The 21,284-nt window shown below is 37.5% G+C and overlaps 1 protein-coding gene across 2 annotated transcripts in view; it reads right to left on the bottom strand.

Annotated features, from left to right (window-relative positions):
• LOC140209953 (mitogen-activated protein kinase 13-like) overlaps positions 1-21,284 on the bottom strand; it is a 74,158-nt gene that overhangs the window by 13,961 nt on the left and 38,913 nt on the right. For both annotated transcript variants that reach the window (XM_072278639.1, XM_072278640.1), the window contains 6 exons: positions 17,375-17,404; positions 12,861-12,908; positions 5,211-5,325; positions 3,813-3,884; positions 2,599-2,678; positions 47-125 (listed from right to left, as the gene is read on the bottom strand). In XM_072278639.1, coding sequence (XP_072134740.1) covers positions 47-125; positions 2,599-2,678; positions 3,813-3,884; positions 5,211-5,325; positions 12,861-12,908; positions 17,375-17,404 — 424 coding nt within the window. The remainder of the gene's footprint in view (positions 1-46; positions 126-2,598; positions 2,679-3,812; positions 3,885-5,210; positions 5,326-12,860; positions 12,909-17,374; positions 17,405-21,284) is intronic.

Below are 21,284 nucleotides of genomic sequence, written 5' to 3'. Positions count from 1 at the left end.
GGGAAAATTAATCTGACATTGGTCAAGAAAGAACAAATTAACTTACCTGAAGGACTGCTATTGGGAAAGAGGGAAGAAAGGTCCTTTTTCTTAATGTAGGGTTGCGTTCTAATATACTCTTGGGCCTAAAAATAAAAATTAATGTATTACATAATGTTGGAAAGCCTCCCAATAAATTAACAACTTTATGTTGTACTGTATTCAGCTGGAAATGTACAGCTGTGAGCACATCCAAAATATGTGGTAAATGGTGCTGACAGACTGGCATAGGGCAGAGCAAATGCAACTAAGAAAACAGTTAGGAGAAATCAGCATTGGAAGTTATTTTTCCAGAGAGAAATATTTAACATCTGTTGAATACATCTCATTATAAAATTATTTAAATATTCCTAATAAAAGAAGAAGGACAATGTGGTGTGCAATGTAGTGACATGCCTGATGATGTCATAAGGCTGCTCCTTTCAATGAGTTTAAATTGTGTCAGAGATTCCTGTCAGGCAGCACAAGGGAGCTGCAATGCTCATTTCATTTTTCTTCATTTTTACCGTTTTTTAAGGAATGTTCTAACTAAATTGCCTCAATATAATTAAAAACTTACAAACCATTCTGTAATCTTTGATATTTTACATTCCTTCCCCGGGGAGTCATGCACCCCACAGAGTAAACTACTGGTCTAGCACAAGAGGTGTAAATGATTTAATATTAAAATCCCTGAAAACATCTTAAAAATGCCGTACAAAAACATTCAGCAAAACCATTGTGGCAGAGATAGAGGGTCATTTGCTCCATCTAGTGCTAACATCATTTCAGTTAAATTTTGTAACTTAATAAAATCTTAAAACCTTTCTTCAAGGTGCAGAGTATTTCTCACAAACAAAAGCTTAATTCTAACAGTTGTCTTATAGTGTCACAAGTGGGCACAATTAGCAGAATCTGGCTGTAGCATTTAATCTAATCAAGATCAGGGATGGGGTGGAAAGTAGTCAGATTTGTGGATGCTACTGGCTTCCAGTATAAAAGATGTCAGAATTGCACTGGATGTGATGTGCACTTGAAATTTCCCAGTAAAACTCCAATAATCTGTTATCTGATTATTCAGAATTCCCAATTTTTTGCACCCGGCCCACCAGGTGTGGTTTCCTGTACTGCCTTTAATTCATCAATGCCCCTTCCTGAATTCCCCTGAAATGTTCACATACCACTGTGTAATATCTGAAATTAAGGAAAATTAAAAGTATGTTAGGATTTTAATAGGAGTGATATTTCTGAAAATCTGACTGTGTGACCCCAATCTCCCAAGCATACCAAATTAATAGCGTGTTACTATACAGTGGATTTTGGTTAATTGGGACACACTGAGATCAGTAACATTTTGCCCCAATTAGCCAAAGTTTCATGGAAGTAGTTACAAAGGTATATAAAAGAGACAAACTACTGTTTAAGTGAGTAACAAATTATGTATTTAAATGAAATACAAAAGAAATCAGAACACTACCAAAACTACTACAGTGCTAGAAAACCGTGTATTAGTTCCTAATAGTTATTGACGGAGGCATTAATCCAATGTATGCTGCTGTGTTCTTTTGATTGATTGTAAATCAAGGGTTCCCAACCCTTTTTATGCCATGGACCCTTACTATTAATTGTGGGGACTGTGGACCCCAGTCCAGGAACCCCTGCCGTAAAGGAACAAAATCAGCGCAGACACCTAGTGCAGACAATGACTGCCTTCAAACAATGCTTCTGATGATTGCGTCCTCCAAGTCTTCATTTTCATTGTAACATTCAAGATGATTGTCAATACCTTCAAATTCTTTGTAGTTCCTAACTTGAAGTTGTGAAATCATTTCATTTTTACTTATAGCCGTTATTGACATCTCCAAGCCTAAATGTTTGAAACTGTAGATAGCAAACAGTTCTGAATTCTCTTAGTGCTTGTCACTCACCAACTATCAGTGCAAAAATCACTGTTTTTTGAACACAAATACATGCAAGTGACAATATTTAAAAACTGTTCACTCTAAGCATGGTGTATTGTCTAATGGCCACACAACTATCACTAGTTAGAAACCTCAGCAACATTCTCCTGTCCTAATTAAAGGGCATAGCATCCCAAATAGACGAAGGGAATCCCAGCTATTTTCTCAATTTTTTTTTGTTTAAGAGTTGTTCCAAATAAGTGGCCTTGATTAACGGATGACCCAATTAACCAGAATCCACTATAGCTGGTTCTGGCTTGTCTGATCACATACTGTGAATTGTACTAGAAACAGAAATGTAAAATTCAGGTCAACTTACTGATGGTATCTGTAGTGTCTGATATTACCTAACTCAAATCAGAAAATATTTAGATACTTAGGTTAGGGGCTCAATGCCTTGCATTAATATACAACATTTATTGGAGTACACTAAAAATACTAGCATCTGTTAAAGACAGATATCACATCAAAATTCATGGCTGTTAATATGTACTGTTACAATGATTCAAAAGAAATTCTCAAAGGCCAACAAGTAAATGAAGTACTCAAAATTTATTAAAACTGCATAAGTTATTAAAGTAAAACAGTGCAGAGAATCTAGTCTTTAATGGTGCATTACCTCAACGCTTTCTAATTTCTGAATGAAATCAGTCCCAGGAGTTCCTGTTATCTTCATAATCTTCGCTAGCTGATCTAGGTCTGATTCTTTTGGTTAAGAATCAATATTGTCTTTAAAATTTCTGTCTATAATCATGAATAAAAGTAGGTTGAACTGTAATATTCCAATTTCCAGCAATAGTAATTCAATGCAATCACTGGTTCAGCTGATTAACAAATTAGATAAGATTTAGTTTTTAAAATGTGTATGCATGATGAATATAAATTAATAGGCATTCAAGCTAAAAATAAAGTATGTCAAAAGCACCAACATGAAAAAAATTAAACCAAACAGCATCATGAAAATACATGCCCAAAAGGCAGAGAATTATCATTCCCAATATTTCCACATCATCTCCAGTCGTTGATAGTAGTTTATAATACCATTGTAGTTCAACTGTCTGTAGAAGTTGCAAACACCTCTTTGACTTTTAAGCATGAAGATTCAAGAGTGAAGTAAAACTTCCTTCTCAAGAATTCTCACCTCATTTCACAACATTGCTTGAGAAGGTCATGACTTCAGAACTGGATATTAAACATATTGTACCTATAGGACTGGTCCAAATCAACAAAAAAAGTCACATCCACCTAACAACTGCACCTAACAACTATAAAGTACTTCGAGTGGTCATTCTGCCTGTATGGATTTAGGCAAGAAAAGAATTCAACAAGCAGGAGACCATCAAAATGAGCCCATGACTACACCTGCACCGTATCTAGTAGAAATCAATGGAAGCAACCTAGAGTGATTTTGTCTGTATCCTACTTAAGTTAAAAATCATTGTACTCTGTCCATTGACAGAGGTGAAATCATCTAAGTAAGCTTCGATCAGAGACCTAAGCCTGGTAACTTTCTTGATCTGTTTAGTACTTCTAAGCCTTCTTCAACCAGTTAGGAACTCTTTGAAAGTTGATAATTCTATGTTGTTCTTCATAACGTAAAATTTTACTAGAAATATTATAAATAATATTTAGCATATATTGAGAATGACTAAAAATAAAAAGATTATATAATTGATTCCCTCCTTTCCATTTGTAAATTACAAGACTAGTAAATAATGTTCTCTAATTTAAGTCACATATTAATATTTTAACTACTGCAATAAGTTAGCCCAAGAAAATTAGGAGTCTATAGGTAAGCATGAATTACATCATCAATTCTGGATAAAAGGATACAGTCATTTCCTTTGAACAATATCCTGTCATTGAACATTTCAGCAAATATGCAACCGACGGACCAAATATCAACTGAAATTGAAAACCAAAAAAAAGAAAGCTGTTACATGGTTGTAAAATGGGCAAAACACTGCATTTAATTTTGAACCAGATATTATGTCCTGTTAATTCATAAATAAAAATAGGTCTCAGAAGTGAGCAGAATCTGGTTCTTCTGCATTGCTTTTTCACAATCCAAGATGAATTACTATCATTAGTAAATGTTCCTCAGGAAAATTATATCATACATTCAGAGTGTGATCCAGCCCTTGCTGCCCACTATGAATTGCTTGCCTCTGGAGGGAAATATAAAAAGAAATTCCACATTCTACAGATTTGGCCCATCATCACCTTCCAATACAGTGAAGCATCTGTAATATGTGCAGCCTCGTCAGTGTTGGGACATACGGCATGGGGTGGACCGAGAATGCTGGAACATTAACATTTATGTATTATTACTTTTTCTCCCTTCAGACATAAAAAAGATAAATTATGATACTCATGTCCATGAAAGGTCTGCGGCAGGGTATGGACCAGGTTTTCTGCGTTTTGGATGTGAACTTGGACTATAGACTTGTTACAGTCCTATAGTTTTTAATATTCTATGTTTTTTTTTGCCTGATCTTTCTCGATGGTTTTGTGCGGGGCAGGGGATTTGAGGGTTGATGTACCTATTCCATTAGTTCTTTGTGCAGGAGAAGGGATTTTGAGGTTGATGTGCCTGTTCTTTTGTTCATTTTTTTGTGTGGGAGGAGGTATTTGGGGGTCGATGTGTCTGTTCTGTTTGTTTTTTTTTGTGTGGGAGGAGGTATTTGGGAGTTGATGCACCTGTTCCTTGTTTGTTCATTTTTTGTGTGGGGAGGAGGGATTTTGGCGGTTGATGATCATGTTGCCTTTCTCTTCTTTCTTGGTTTCAAAGCTACTTGAGGAAGAATTTCAAGTTTTATAGTTCAATAATAAATTAACCTTTGAACTTTGATTTTGCTAATAAACTGTTTTGCTCTGTCAGCAGTAGCTGACTGAGCAGTACTTTCAAATAATTTTAATACAATCTCTGAAGGCAATATGTAAATAGATAACAATATTCAACAGTAATTTTTAAGAAGCCTTTGCCATTTTACAACAAAATCTACCAAAATTCAAAGCGTGAAACCAAAACCACTAACAATAAAAGAATGCCATTTATTATCTGAACTGTGACGGTCTTTGTTTTTTTTCTAAATATTGACTGACTTCTGTATTATCAGCATTTTACATTTCAGTACAAGTTGATTTACTATAAATATTTAACCATGTTGTGATAAAAACATTTTTGCCTGAAAGTAAATGACTTGTGTGATTAGATGCAATTGAACTCACCGGTCTGAGTGTAATGCCTCCAGTTCAAGATGATTTCAGGTGCACGGTACCACCGTGTAACCACATACCCTGTCATTTTTGAGTCAGTGTGTCTGGCAAGACCGAAGTCAATGATCTACAAATATGAAGATCCAATTTGAAACATTTATTTCTGGTTAACTCTATTATCATTTATTTTAAATAGTAAGCTAAACATTAACTTAGATTTCAGTGTATTACAATTGCTACATTCTATTCCATTGGTTTTAAGTAGGCTTCGTCTCATTATTAATGAGAAAGGAGCTCCCTCCACTTTCATTGTCAGTACAAGCCAAAGGATTTAACTGTATTGTGCAACAAAAATTAGTCCAGTTGCAATTTAGAAAGAGAAGCCCTCAACCCACAGCGAAATACCCAAACAACCAGAAGTCAATAAATGGTAAGGAATCAGAGATAAATTTGATGGTCATTCAAACCAACATTTCCTCCCATTAAAAGTTTCTGAAGAGAAGCAGGTAAGATCTGACATAAAGAGGATTGCTTAAACTAATTGGATTAATTATATTTGGGTAATGTAGATTACTGATATATTTAATACCATACCGGGCCTTATTTTCAGAACAGAGGATTAGACATGACAAAGCAGAATTGGTGATAAGATGTAGAATTTTGTATCCTGAGTCATATCCAAAATGTTAATAACTTTTTAGTATCTTAATTGACTAGTTCAGAACTCCTTGCAAAATTTTCAAGTAATAAAACTGCAACCAAGATATACATTTACTTAAAAATTGATATGCAGTTTAATTTAATAGATAACAAAAGAATTATTTTTATCCAGCTTTTATTTCAGCTGATACAAATTCAGTATGATCCAGCCACTTTTAATTTCATTGGTTATCATTTTTAAATAAGAGCATGTCAAAACTGGAATCTGCTATCCTGCGAAATATCTTGGTAGAAAGGCTGAATTCCACTGCAGTAATACGTGCAATAAATGAAATACTAATGGAAAAAAGTTTATGGAGTGGAATAAAATCAGAATTTCAAAGATCTAGTTGTAATTCACTATCTGCAAATCCTCTGAAGATAGAAATCTAAGCAGCACATTCTTCTGTAACAAGTCCCTTATTTTCCTTTCTGATGACTGATTTCATTGATTTAGAACAAATATCAGGAAAAAAATAATATGGGCAGTCAATGCTACAAATAGACTTTTAGTATATTTTCCATTATTCTTTATACTGGAACTAACGGTTCATTTTCCCAGTAGACTCAATGATGCCAATCATAAATTTTCATGGGAATACTTGTTGCAGTTTACAAAAAAAGTTGTTAGACAACTGATATTGCCAAGCAACAGGATATTTACGCCCACACCAACTTTGCAAGAACAGGAATTTGTGATTGTGCAATACTGTATATAATCAATGATACCAAGGAGTATTCCTGGGGCAGAATAAGACTATGTATACTTTATACTAAGATTTCTGGCTTTCTCAGTCAGAATCTGGTGAATATAAAAGACACAAAAGAGGAGAACAGTGAATTGCAGCATAAAGGACTTTATCTGAATACAAGTGGGACTTGAATGATAGGAGAGGATGCCACATGTCCATGTTTAGTAAAGCCACAAAGGCAGGTGGTCAAAATGAAGGAGAAAGTGACAGATTGAGTAAAAGGGAAAAGTACAATAGATACATATAGACACGTGCCTCTTGACTCACACCCCGACTCCATATTCAGAAATGAATATGCCTAACATTTATGAGCTATAATAAAATTAAGTTTCTACATTGCAGTTTGGCCTCACACAGGATCCTGGAAACCCAGCACCGAGGGAGAGCTGTGAACTTCTTGTCTGAGCATCAGCTGCTTTTCACAACACGCCCTGCTGACCAAGTGGAGCAGAAGTACTCTGCTCAGCCTACCTTTGATGTCACCTCTCTCCCAGATTCTACCATTGCCCCCCTCCCCACCTCCTCCACCCACCATCTCCTTTCCCAGTCTTCAGTTTCCAATCCTCTCCTTATTGCCGCAACCACCTCTCCTAGTCCACAGCTGTAGAGTTCTGCTGTTAGTTTCCTCTGTGGCCAGCAGCTTGTCAATTTATCAGGTAGGAAAGAAAAAGAAAAAGAATGACATATTTTACCGTTAAATCTGATACAATTTTCACCTCCTCAGCCTTGCTGGAGGGGCAGATGGCAGGGAAAATTGCAGTCAGTAGGATGAGATCAAGTGTACACGGGGGCATAATCAAAAAGGGTGCTGAACACAGGACTGAAGGTGTTACGAAATAAAATAAATTTTGTAGTGCAGTTAGAGATTGGTAGGTATAAGGTTTTGGTTATCACTGAGTCATGGCTGAAAGTAGATCATAGTTGGGAAATTAACATTTAAGGATACACATTGTATTGAAAGGACAGACAGATGGCAGAAGGGTGGAGTGGCTCTGCTGCTAAAAAAAAAATTGAAATCAAATCATGAGAAAGAGATGGCTTAGGATCAGAAGGTGTAGAATCCTTAAGGGTAGAGATAAGAAACTGTAACAATAAAAAATCCCTGATGGGAGTTATATACAGGCCTCTGAACAGTAGCTGGGATGTGAGGTACAAATTACAACAACAAATAGAAAGATAGAAAGGGCAGATTTACAATATGCAGGTAGAGTGGGAACATCATTTGGAGTGTATCCCAAGAGAGGGGATTTGTAGAATGCCTACGAGATAGCATTTTAAAACGGCTTGTGGATTCCCACTATGGAAAGGGCAATTCTGGATTGGATGTTGTGTTAAAAACCAGATTTGATTAGGGAGCTTAAGATAAAGAAACCTTCAGAATCTGATAAAACTCACTCTGCAGTTTGAGAGAGGGAGAACTTAAAATCAGATGTATCAGCATTACAATGTATTAAAGGGAATTACATAGGAGTGGAGCTGGTCACAGTTGATTTGAACGAGACACTAGTAGGGACGATAGTAGAATGGCAATGACTGGAGTTTTTGAGATCAAGTCGGAAGGCGCAGGATAGATATATCCCAAAGAAGAATTTTAATGGGAGAATGAGGCACCCATGGCTGCCAAGGGAACTCAAAGAAAGCATAAAATCAAAGGAAAGTGCATATAATATTGCAAAAATTCGTGGGAAGCTAGGAGGATTGGGAAGCTTTTAAAAACCAATAGAAGGCAACTTAAAAAAGGAAAATGATGCTGGAAGGGTATTAATGGGAACAAAGAAATGGTGGACGAACTTTTTTGCATCAGTCTTCACTGTGCAAGACACCAGCACTATGCCAGGAATTCAAGTGTGTCAGGGGCAGAAGAGAGTGTAATTGCTATTATTAAGGAGAAGGTGTTTGGGAATTTGAAAGGTCTGAAGGTAGAAAGACCACTTGGACCAGATGGACTACATCCCAGAGTTGAAAGAGGTAGCTAAAAAAAATGTGGAGACATTAGTACTGATCTTACAAGAATCACTGGATTCTGGAATTGTTTACAGAAGGCCAGAAAATTGCAACTATCACTCCACACTTTAAGAAGTAATGGTGGCAAAAGATAGGAAATTATAGGCCATTAGCCTGTCTTGAGTGTTTGGGAAGATGTTGGAGTCTAATATGAAGAATGAGGTTTCAGGATACTTGGAGGCACATGATAAAATAGGCCCTTCAGGGGAAATCTTGCCTGGCAAATCTGATGGAATTCTGTGAGGAAATAACAGGCAGGACAGTAAAAGGAGAATCAGAGGATGTTGTTTACTTGGATTTTCAGAAGGCCTTTTGACAAGGTGCCACACATGAGGCTGTGAAACAAGGTAAGAGCCAATAATATTACAGGAAAGCTACTAGCATGGGTAGATTGGCTGACTGGGAAGAGGCAAAGAGTGAGAATAAATGGAGTCTTTTGTGGTTGGCTGCCAGTGACTAGTGGTGTTCTGCCAGGACTGGTGTTCGGACTGCTTCTTTTCACGTTATATGATGTCAATGACTTGCATAACAGAATTGATGGCTTTATGACCAAGTTTGCAGAAGATAGGTGGAGAGGCAGGCAGTGTTGAGGAAGCAGGGAGTCTGCAGAAGGACTTGGACAGATTAGGAGAATGGGCAATGAGGTGGTAGATAGAATACAATGTAGGGAAGTGTACGGTTATGCACTTTGGTAGAAGGAATAAAAAGCATAGAATATTTTCTAATGGGAAGAAAATTCAAAAATAAGAGGCGCAAAGGGTCTTGAGAGTCATCATGCAGGATTCCCTAAAGGTTAACTTATGGGTTGAGTGAGTGGCACAAAAGGCAAATGCATTTTGAGGGGACTGGAATATAAAAGCAAGCATATAATGCTGAGGCTTTATAAAGCATTTTTCAGACCACTGTTGGAGTATTGTGAGCAGTTTGGGGTCTCTTATCTAAGACAAGATGTGCTGGCATTGACGAGGGTCCAGAGGTGGTTAACAAGAATATTTCCCAGAATGAAAGGGTTAATGATAATGATTGCAAGAATGAAAGGGTTAATGTATGAGGGGCATTTAATGGCTCTGGGCCTGTACTCACAGTTTAGAAGAATGGGGGTAGAAGATCTTACTGAATCCTATCAAATATTGAAAGACCTAGATAGAGTGGATGTTTCCTATAGTGGGGAGGCTAGGACTAGGGGGCACAACCTCAGAATAGAGGGATGTCCATCTAAAACAGAAATGAGGAGGAATTTCTTTAGCCAGTGGGTGATGAATCTACGGAAGTCATTGGGTATATTTAAAGTGGAGATTGATGGGTTCTTGATTAGTCAAAGCATGAAAGGTTATGGGAAAAAGGCAACAGAATGCGGCTGAGAGGGATAATAAATCAGCCACGATGGAATGGCAGAGCAAATTCAATGAGCCAAATGGCCTAATTCTGATCCTATGTCTTAAATTACAACAGGAGATAGAAAAGTGTAACCATGGTCATAGCAGATTTCAATATGCAAGTAGTTTGCAGAGTCATGTTGGTGTTACTTCCCAAGCTGAGGAATTTGTAGAATGTCTATGAGATGGCCATTTAGAGTAGCTTGCAGTCAAGCCCACTAGGCAAAAGGCAATTTTGGATTGGATGTTGTGAACCAAATTTGATGAGGAAACTTAAGGTAATGAAACCCTGATAGGCAGTGATCATAGTATAATATAATTCACCCTGCAGTTTGAGAGTGAGAAGCTAAAATCAGATATACTGGTATTACAATTGAATAAAGGGAACTACAGAGACATGAGCAAGGAGCTGGGAATATTTGATAAGAAGGGAACAATAGCAGGAATGATGGCAGAAAAGCAATAGCTGGAGTTTCTGGGAAAAATTTGGAATATGCAGGACAGACACATCCAAAAGAAGCAGTAGTATTCTAAAGGAAAGATGAGGCAACTGTGGCTGACAAAAGAAGTCAAAGACAGCATAAAGGCAAAAAAGAGGGCATATATAGCAAAAAGAACAGAGGATTGGGAAGCTTTTGAAAACCAACGAAAGACAATTTAAAAAGCAATAATGAGAGAAAAGATGAAATATGAGGGTCAGCTAGCCAATAATATAAAAGAGGATGCCATTTTTTTCAGATATATACATTTTAGGAGTGGACATCCGACCACTGGAAAATGACACTGAATAGGTAATGATAGGAAACAAATAAATAGCAGACAAACTGAAAAAGTATTTTGTATCTGTCTTCACTATGGAAGACACCAACAGTATGCCAGAAATTCAAGAGAGTCAGGGGGCAGAAGTGAGTGTAGTTGCTATTACTAAGGAGAAGATGCTCAGGAAGCTGTAAGGTCTGAAGGTGGATTGTCACCTGGATTAGATGGACTTCACCCAGAGTTCAGAAATATATTGCTGAAGAGACTGTAGGGATATTAGTAGACATCTTTCAAGAATTACTAGATTCTGGAATATTCAGAGAACTGGAAAATCACAAACATTACTCCACATTTTAAGAAGGGAGAGATGCAAAAGTCAGGAAATTATTGGCCAGTTGACTTGACTTTATAGTTGGCATGATGTTTGAATGCATTATTAAGGATGAAGTTTTGGAGTACTCAGAGGCACACAATAAAGTAGGTTGAAATCAGCAATGTTTCCTTTAGGAGAGATATTGCCTGACAAATCTGTTGAAATTCCTTGAGGAAATAACAGTCAGGACAGAGAAATGAGAGTCAGTGAATGTTGTTTGCTTGGATTTTCAGAAGACCTTTAACAAGGTGCCAGACAGCAGGCAGCTAAACAAGAGTCAATGGCATTTCAGGAAACACAGTATATTAGTGTAGACAGAAGAATGGCTGACTGACAAAAAGTAAAGAATGGGACAAAGGGGACCTTTACTGGTTGGCTGCTAGTAACTAGCAGTGTTCTACTGTGGAGTCAATGCTTTGTTCACCTCTTTTCATGTTATACAGTATGTCAATGAACTGGATGACAAAATTGATGGCTTTATAGCCAATTTTGTGGATGATACAAAGATAGGTGGAGGGGCAGGCACTTTTGAGGCAGCAGGGAGTTTGCAGAAGGACTTGGTTAGATTAGGAAAATGGATAAAGAAGTGGCAGGTGGAATACAGTGAAGGGAATAGTAAAAGGAATAAAGGTGTAGACTATATTCTGAATAGGAAGCAAATTCAGAAATTGGAAGTGGAAAGAGACTTAGGAGTCCTAGTTGGATTGCTGAAGGTTAAATTATGGGTTGAGTCAGTAGTAAGGAAGACAAATGCAATGTCAGCACTCATCTCAAGAGGGCTGGAATATAAAAGTAAGGTTGTAATGCTGCCAACTCACACAAGTGCTGGAGGAACTCAGCAAGCCAGGCAGCATCTATAGAAAAAAAGTACAGATGACATTTTGGGCAGTCTCAGCCTGAATCATTAACTGTTCTTTTTTCCATAAATGCTGTCTGGCCTGCTAAGTTCCTCCAGCATTTGTGTGAATTGCTTGGATTTCCAGCATCTGCAGATTTTCTCTTAGTTGTAATGCTGAGGCTTTATAAGGCATTAGTCACACTGCAGTTGGAGTATTGTGAGCATTTTTGGGTCCCATATCCAAGAAAGAATATGCTGGCATTGCAAGGATCCAGAGGAGGTTCACAAGAATAATTCCGGATGAAAGGGTTCACGTATGAGGAGTGTTTGATAGCTCAGTGCCCGTAGTCAATGGAATTTAGAGGAATGAAGGGGAAATCTCATTGAAATTAATTAGTAAGGGCAACAAATCTCATGGGAAGAAGGCAAAAGCGTAGGGTTGAGAGGGAAAATAAATTAGCCGTGATGGAATGATGAAGCAGACTCGATGGGTTGAATGTGCTAATTCTGCCACTTTGTTTTAGGGTCTTCTTCCTTTTAAATGTTGTTAATGTGCCTGCTTCAACTACTATTTTTGACAATTTACAGTATTTAAAATACCGTTTGCATTTGATATTGCAAGAGATCATATAATGTGATGGATCAAAGAGTAAGTTTTTCCTGCCTGTTTGGAAGACAACATTAAGTTGGACTGAGTGATCTTTATAGCTTGTTTTATGTTATAATTGGTATCTAATTATCCTGTCTAATTCTTCACTATAACTGTATACTACTATTTTTACAATTAAAGGCACTTGAATTTCAATTCACACCTCAACACCACTTCCCTAGCTTCATAATTGAAAATAAAGAATACATTACCTTCAACTCACAATTTTTATTTATGGCCAAATTACCAGGTTTTAAATCCTAAGAACACAAAAATGAGCATTAATTTTATACGTCAAACAAAGTAACCAGTACTTGCAGTATATCATTACAATATTTGCTTTGCATTGAGTTTTACATTTAACAGTGATGTAATTTTAATCCATTGTGAATTACTGTATATTGAAATGTTAAATGTAAAGCTTAGTACAATAAGGACCTTTTTCAGTGTGCCCATTGCAAATTATTCTATGTGAAGTTTATATTGCCCTTGGGATGCAATTAACATTAAAAGATCAATATAATAACTAGCGAGTAATTCTAGGAATGTAAGAAAATCAGAAGGGTGATTGTACTGAAGTGAACCCTCTTGAATATGAATCAGTGATGAAAACTTAATTGCAAAGGAACATTCAAACCTGATGTACTATTTCAGAAGGGAATATCAAAAGCCAAAGACGATGTCACATAAAAGCATTCCAATTACTTTGGATTATTGCATTACTATAGGTTCATATCAGCGCAGTCCAAGTAAAGGTCATTCAAAATGCAATTCATTAAATTAATTTTGAAAGGTATTATTGAGTTTTTCTTTTAGACTACATTTAATAAAATCATACTTTAAAAGTATTTTTCCATTTCTCATAAACAGTCGTTTCAATGTGTAATGAGCAAAATGAATACATTCTAATTCCCTCTTTTCAGACAAAACACTGAAACAGTAAAGTTGCAGCAATAAATTGAATGCGTATTGTAATTTGTGTGGTCCAGTTGTTTTTTACAAGCAAATAATCTTATCGGTGTAGTATAACAAACACATCCAAACTGGACTAAATTCTAACAATCAGTAGCGCAACAAATCTCCAATTCTGCTTTTCTGCTTCAGAAGCCACATGGTTGTTGCTACTGGAAACAGTCCTCACTGTTCATATCATCAGCAACGGAATGCAGAGTTCATTTTGTTTTTCCTGTAAAGGGCAGTATCAGTGTTTCTCCTACATTCTGTCACGGTCGGTGAAATTTTAAATTGGGTATGCGTAATTTATTTAGATCGAAATTGGCAGACAAAAGCTTTCTTCGTTTCTGGATTTCTCTCAGAATTATTCATCGACTTTTCTCCCAGAATTTCGCGACATTATTTTCCCTTTACAGCAATCAGCACTTTAGAACCACATCCAATTGCACCCAAACTGTATTGCTTGGGTGCTGGTCGGGTGTATATTCTGGGTCACTCCAGGTCTGTACATTTTTGCAATTGTTAAACCTTTCTACAAATGTCTCCCAGAATAGTTTCTGGCTGCGTCAGACTCAGTCAGTCCATGGGCAATAACATGGTTCAGATTGTTTTTATGACAATGGGCAGTTCGGGCAGGTCCATGGGTCAAGTTTGAAACAGTGGAATGGATTTGAATTTTACACCCGGGCAAAACTACCCTGAATAGCCTTTATCTATTTATATGTAGTTATAGACCTGGAGTGTATTCCCACAGAGGCTTCTGTTAAAATTAGTCATTTGTTTCCAGTCCTTTAAAGTTGTACCACTTTGCATCTTTCTCCAATCTTAAGACATTCAAGTCTAACATTACCTTACCATGTTACATATATTCCAAGTTACATAAATGTTGAACATGGTGACAGGTGAACTTGGAATTAAAACTTTGTAAGAGCCACAGTCCATGTGAAAATCAAATCATTTCATTTATTGAGATGGAAGTAATATACTAATCATAGCAATAATCTGATTCCAGCAACCTAGTGGGCACATAGGATTATGGGTTGGATTGTGGCCATGTATCCAGTGGTTTAAGGGCAGTGCCATTGTTCAAATATTCCCTCACTCCACTACATCCATCACTAGACTCAACAAAACAGTAGAACCCAATCTCAACCTGAATTCTACATTACATTGGGAAATCTCTTGGCTATCTTAATGTTATTTATCCATTCTCTTTTGAAGTTGAGATTCTTGGCCTGGAAAAAGGCAGAGTGTCCTTTCCAAAAAAATAGTTTATGGGTTTTATATGTTATTTTTGTAATATTTATTTTAATTTACAGTCTGTTTCAATATTTTGTTTACATCCCTGAATAAAAAACCTGCCAAACTAAATCTCACTCACAGCTAGAAAGTCATATAGTTATATGGTACAGGCCTTTGAGCCCAATTCATCCATGCCAACTATGATACCTTCCTGTGTTAGTCCCATTTTCCAGTGTTTGACCCAGATCCCTCTCGGCCTTTCTATCCATGTACCTATCTATACAAATTCTTGTCTGTTTAAATAGCCCAGAGTTATGTGAAATTCTTATATCCAGTGCCTTAGGCTAGAAAGATAACTAGAAGATACTGAAGCCAGATACAATCTTTCTCTGAAAAACATAGGTTAGACAGTGTAAGTAACTAATATGACTGGTATAAAAATATCCTAATGATTTGTTATGTTCTGTGCTGATGCTTAAAAAAAACCAGAAAAATGCACAAGAGACAGCTATTCAATCCTCTAGACTTGCTCCCCTATTCAGTAGGTATTGCCTGATCTTTTACCTCAGGGCTACCTTTTTGCACCAAACCCTTGATATCCACTGATTTCCTTAATATCTAAAAATCTATCCATTTCAGTCTTGGATATACTCAGTGACAGAGGCTTTTCAACTCTCTTGGGAAGGGTGTTCTAAAGATTTGCTACTTTCTGGGTGGAGAAATTTCATTTCACCTCCGATCTGAGTGGATGATCCTATTTTTTTGAGACCATGATCCCAGATTCTAGTCACCCATGAGCTCTGCATCTACCATGTTAACACTCAAAGATGTTAAATATCTCAGATAAATCACCTTTTGTTCTTCTGGAGAATACAAGCAGGTCCAATCAGATTCAGATTCTTTTTTTTTTAAATCACATGTACACTGAAACATACAGTGAAATGCTTCATTTTTGTTAACAACCAGCACCTGTGGATGTACTGGGGGCAGCCGGCAGGTGTTGCCACACATTCAGGCACCAACATAACATGGCCACAATGTTTCCATTCATCTCCTATGACAAACCCACATCCCACAAATCAATCCAATGAAGCTTTACTGAATTCAAGGAGAGGGAACTGCGCTGTACACATTGTTCTGAATATTACTGCAGCAGGTTCACAATAGCACATCTTTACTCTTACACACAAGCAAAAGTAGTAATCAAACTATCTCCCTAGTGTGGTGGCTGCATGTTAACACAATCCCTATATAAGGCTTTGAATGTCCCTCTGAACACCAGTAACTCTCAATCTCTTACTATTTAAAAATAAAAAATATACAGCCACTCTATCTTGCTACTTTTTACAGATAGCAGGTTTCATCTGGGAAGAACTGGTGTATTGGGAATTGGCAAGAATAATACAAGTCTTTAATACAGTAGAAGTACTTTTGAGGTACTACTGAATGACTAGTATAGGACACAATGTCTGTCACAGCAATGAGTTATGGATGCTCTCTGGAGATTTGGATTGTGTCATTTTGCGAGGATGATGAGAGAAGATTGCCAGTGAGGAGTCGTGAGCTATTTCCTAAGGTGCAGTTTATGTCAGAGAGAATTGCATACCATGACATAATAGAGTCTATGATTTTCCTCTCAGTGAACTATATCATTGAAAATCTGGCAAGATTCATTACAGGTCTACTATCTCCCTGTCTAATTTTCACATTTGAATTGTACTGAAGTTATACCTTATGCAGTGTGGAATGGAAAGAAAATCTCTCTGGTATTTCTTGGCCTGCTTGGTAGTCAAACTGTGATACTTCAGCATATTCAGCACTAAACCCATTTCAGCTCTGTCAACAACTCTATTAAGAAATAAACTTAATCAAATGCCTAATATCAAAAATGTTTTGTTTTCCAAGATGAAGATGAACTTTAAATTACTTTGAAAGGAACATCAGCGCAGGACATCTTTGGTCATGTCTGAATAGCATAATTTGTAAAGAACCTTCATTTACATCAGGTCACTAGTGGTTGCAAGTCCAGAGTGAAGGAGGTACTTTTCTGTGCAGCCAACTTTAGCAAAGCCACACCGACAAACAGCAAAAGAGATAATTACTCATGCTGCTGTTGTGTATGTCTGTAATGGCACATTAATCTATTGGTTCCCTTGACAGCACCACTCAATGTGTCTTCCCTGGCATGGAAACATTTCCAGGTCAACATATTTTAAGATATTCTCAATTTCCTGACTTCAGAAAAATGACTTGCATTCAGGCTGAAACAAAACCGCAATTCTTTATGCAAGTCTCCACGCTCAGAGAACTACTTCCATAGTCAAGATACAGACAATGAATGGTTCAATAAAAACTATTAATATTTTTCTATTAATGTGGGTTTGAATGTTTGCATTAGGCAATCAATACAACACTGAAGTGGAAGTGTACTGTACAAATCAGAAGGGATTGTGGATTCCACATTTTCTGTTCCAGAAACACTTCTCCTAACAGCATTTGAAATTATTATTGGACTGTTAAAAAGACTCACCCTGTGAATTATTCCAGTTGAATGAATATACTGAAACAAAATGAATAGTATGTATTATTACAAGTATTTTTATAACAGACATTTAATTATATTGTCATTTATTTATAATGGGTTCTTTAGGTGAGAAATGATCATCGTAAAATAAGACCGCAGAACCAAAGTATTAAAACAGGCATGATGAAAGCATACTTTGAAACAATCAGAGTACGGTGCTTTGATACATCAATATACTCTGTTGCATAGCAGCAGGAGACAATTTTGTAATTCCATTCTGATACATTGTGAACTCCCCGCTTGTTCAATCTTTTGGAAGATAGAAGAAAGTGAAGAGTAACTACACCTCCACTGCAGTTACATTGTTTTTGCTCTTCTCTAGGGTTGCAGTGACAAGAATCTTTAAGCTTTTTTATATTCTTTTGTCAGGAATAGATATCATAGAAACATCTGATTTGGAGGGTGGATGGCATGGGCATCATTCAATTCCTCAACAAGAATGGAAATTCAATATTTAAGAGACTACTTGGAGAGGACTGTGATCCATAAGCCTCACTGTAGACATCATAATATAAATTTCTTCCCATAGCTCTTCCTGGATCAAAACCAACTTTTATAAAAATGTGACATTTTTCTTAATTCATATACTCAAAAACAACATAAGATGTTGCAGAGCATGTTCAAAAAAGTCCAAAGTTTTTTTCCGAGATGCTTAGTTGCTTCCTGTTTCTGTAAAGCCTATTAAACAATTCATAACAAAGGAAAAATGAGAATTTTTTAATACATCAATAAGCAGAATGGTTCGCTGTTTAACTAACTTCTATTGTTATTAACAGCTTGATTCCCACTAGAAATCAACATATCAAGATCACAAATAGAATGTACTTTGTCATGTTTGGGGGTTCAAAGACTGTCATTACCTGGCAAATTAATTACCCAGGCTTTGCATTTGTAAGATGACATAACTACTCACATTCCCAATCACTTTCACGTAATACACTGCAGAAATCCTGAAGTCTCTGTCAGTAATTTAGTTCTTCTCCAAAAACTGTTTTGCACCATTTCTTAATACAATCAGTTGTATTGATTAGAACACAAGATGCTTAAAAATCCCTCTCTCTGCAAAATACCCTGAAAATGTTTCACTTTGTGGTAGTGCTGAGAGTTTTTAAATGGTGAAACAAGCCTACATAGCAAATCTCACAGCCCTTGAAAAATTATTTAAGTGCATTGATAATTCAAAAAATAAGGGATTTTAAAATTGTTTTCCTGTTTTTTAAAAAAAGGTTTATTCTTGGAATGTTGCCCTGACCTTATTATATACTACAGTAAAAGTTTAACATTAGCTAAAAACTGGGCATTTTCTGTAAGATTTTTTCATGTACTTCCCCATCAGTTTGATGACATCACCACTACCAATGACAGCATTGGCTGCAAAATTCAGACTGATCTTTCAGTGTGCAGTTGTGCAGTTTTATTGGGACAATTCCTACTCATAAACAGAACTGCTGCAAATCAACAGGACAGAAATATTATAACAGATACTTCTCAGACACTATGTTTCCTGGCGTCTTAATAAACTGAAACGCTAGAGAAATGTTTAATTTAGTTATTCTGACAAAAGGAGAATTCAGTTAACACAATATTCAGTCCAATGTTGAAATCTGGCATTTCCAGACTATTATATGTTACTTCTATTAATATCCAAAAACATATTTATTTCACATTTGTAACCTGCTATACAGTAGTATAATACATTTTCCTGTAAATCTAGTGAGATTACAAGTACACTGGGTTACAGGTATGATTGCAATGCAGAGACCTTAGACCCCCACTTCCAACTATCCTGCTGGTTAATGTACAGTGCCTGGAAAATAAAATTTAAGATCTCAGAGCAAGATTGCAGTGCCAGATGGACATCAGGAATTGCTATATACTTTGCTTCACAGAAATATGGCTTACCCCCACCATTTCAGTTACAGCGCTGCAGCCCGCGGGTTTCACCATACACTGTAAAGACAGAACTGCTGGGACTTTTAAAAGGTAGATGAGGTGGAGAATGCTTTATCATTAACACATCATGCTGCACAGACGTAGTGATTCTGTCCCAATCCTGCTCATCTGACCTTGAGCATCTAATGATCCATTTGATCTGCTGAGGGAGTTTTCCATCCTGGTAGTGGTGTACATTCCACCTCTGGCCAACTTCAGGCAAGCACTGGAGGAGCTGAGCACCACGATCAGCAGTCACGAAACAGCACACCCGGATGCCTTCAAGATCATTGTGGGGGATTACAACCAGGCCAGTTTGAATAACTTTCTGAACAACTACCACCAACATATCACCTGCAGAACCAGAGGAGCCAACACACGAACACTGTTTTACCACTAACGAGAATGCTTACAATGCCATCCCATGTGCACATTTTAGAAAGTCCAATCACCTGGTTGTTCTTCAATTCCTGGTGTTAAAGCAGAGACTAAAGAACACAGCAGCAGTGGTGAGGCCAAGAGGGTACAGTCAAGGGAGGCAGACAAGCCCTTAACAAGCAACACACATCAAAGTTGCTGGTGAACGCAGCAGGCCAGGCAGCATCTGTAGGAAGAGGTGCAGTCGACGTTTCAGGCTGGGATCCTTCATCAGGACTAACTGAAGGAAGAGTGAGTAAGGGATTTGAAAGTTGAAGGGGGAGGGGGAGATCCAAAATGATAGGAGAAGACAGGAGGGGGAGGGATAGAGCCAAGAGCTGGACAGGTGATAGCCCTTAACAAGACTGCTTTGAGTCAGTGGACAGGATAATATTCTGGGATTCATCTTCAAACCTGAATGAATGCACCACGGTTGTCACCAACATTATCAGGGTTTGTATGGATGAGTGTGTGCCTTCAGGAACATACCGGACATACCAAAACCCATGCACAAATTAGGAGATTTGCAGTCTGCTGAGGACTAGATCTGTGGCAATCAAGACTGGTGATCCATAACTATACAAGTAGTCCAGGTACAACATACATAAGGTTATTTTAAGAGTGAAAAAACATTTCCTATTGAAATTAGAGATGGAATTGGACGCATGTCATCTTTGGCAGTGTTTGCAAGCCATTACTTCCTACAAGGCAAAACTATCATAAGTGATGCTTCACTCCCAGAAGAGCTCAACTACTGTTACGCGTGCTTAGAGAGGGAGAATAAAACCACACCTGTGCAAATCACTGCAGCATCTAGTGAACATGTCATGTCTATCTCGGTGGCTGACATCAGGTCATTTTGCAAGGTGTCAATGGTGTACCTGGTGGGGCTCTGAAAACCTGTGCCAACTTACCGATGGGAGTGTTCAAGGACATCTTCAATCTCTCACTGCTACAGTCAGAGCTTCCCACCTGCTTCAAAATGGTGACAATCATACCAGTGCCCAGGAAAAGCAGGGTGAGCTGCTTTAATGACTATCACCCAGTTGCACTCACATCTACTGTGATGAAGTGCTTTGAGGGGTTAATCGTGGTCAGAATTAACTCCTGTCTAATCATGGACCTGGACACACTGCAATCTGCCTATCACCACAATATGTCTACAGCAGATGCAGCCTCACTGGCTCTGCACTCTGCCTTGGATCAGCTGGACAATAGTAACACTTACGTCAGGCTGTTGGTTTTGATAACAGCTCAGCATTCAACACAATCATACCCTCGGTTCTAATCAATAAGCTTCAAAACCTGGGCTTTTGCACCTCCCTCGGCAACTGGATCCTTGACTTCCTCGTACGGAGACTACAGTCTGCGTGGATTGGAAGTAACGCCTCCTCCTTGCTGTCAATCAACACTGGCGCATCTGAAGGATGTGGGCTTAGCCTACTGCTCTAGTCTGTACACCCTTGACTGTGTGGCTAGGCAGGGCTCAAATGCCATCTATAATTTG

Source organism: Mobula birostris, chromosome 14 (genome assembly GCF_030028105.1).
Source record: "Mobula birostris isolate sMobBir1 chromosome 14, sMobBir1.hap1, whole genome shotgun sequence".
Taxonomy (NCBI): domain Eukaryota; kingdom Metazoa; phylum Chordata; class Chondrichthyes; order Myliobatiformes; family Myliobatidae; genus Mobula; species Mobula birostris.
The sequence above is the reverse complement of the archived record's forward strand: the minus strand, read 5'-3'. Positions and strand labels throughout refer to the sequence as shown.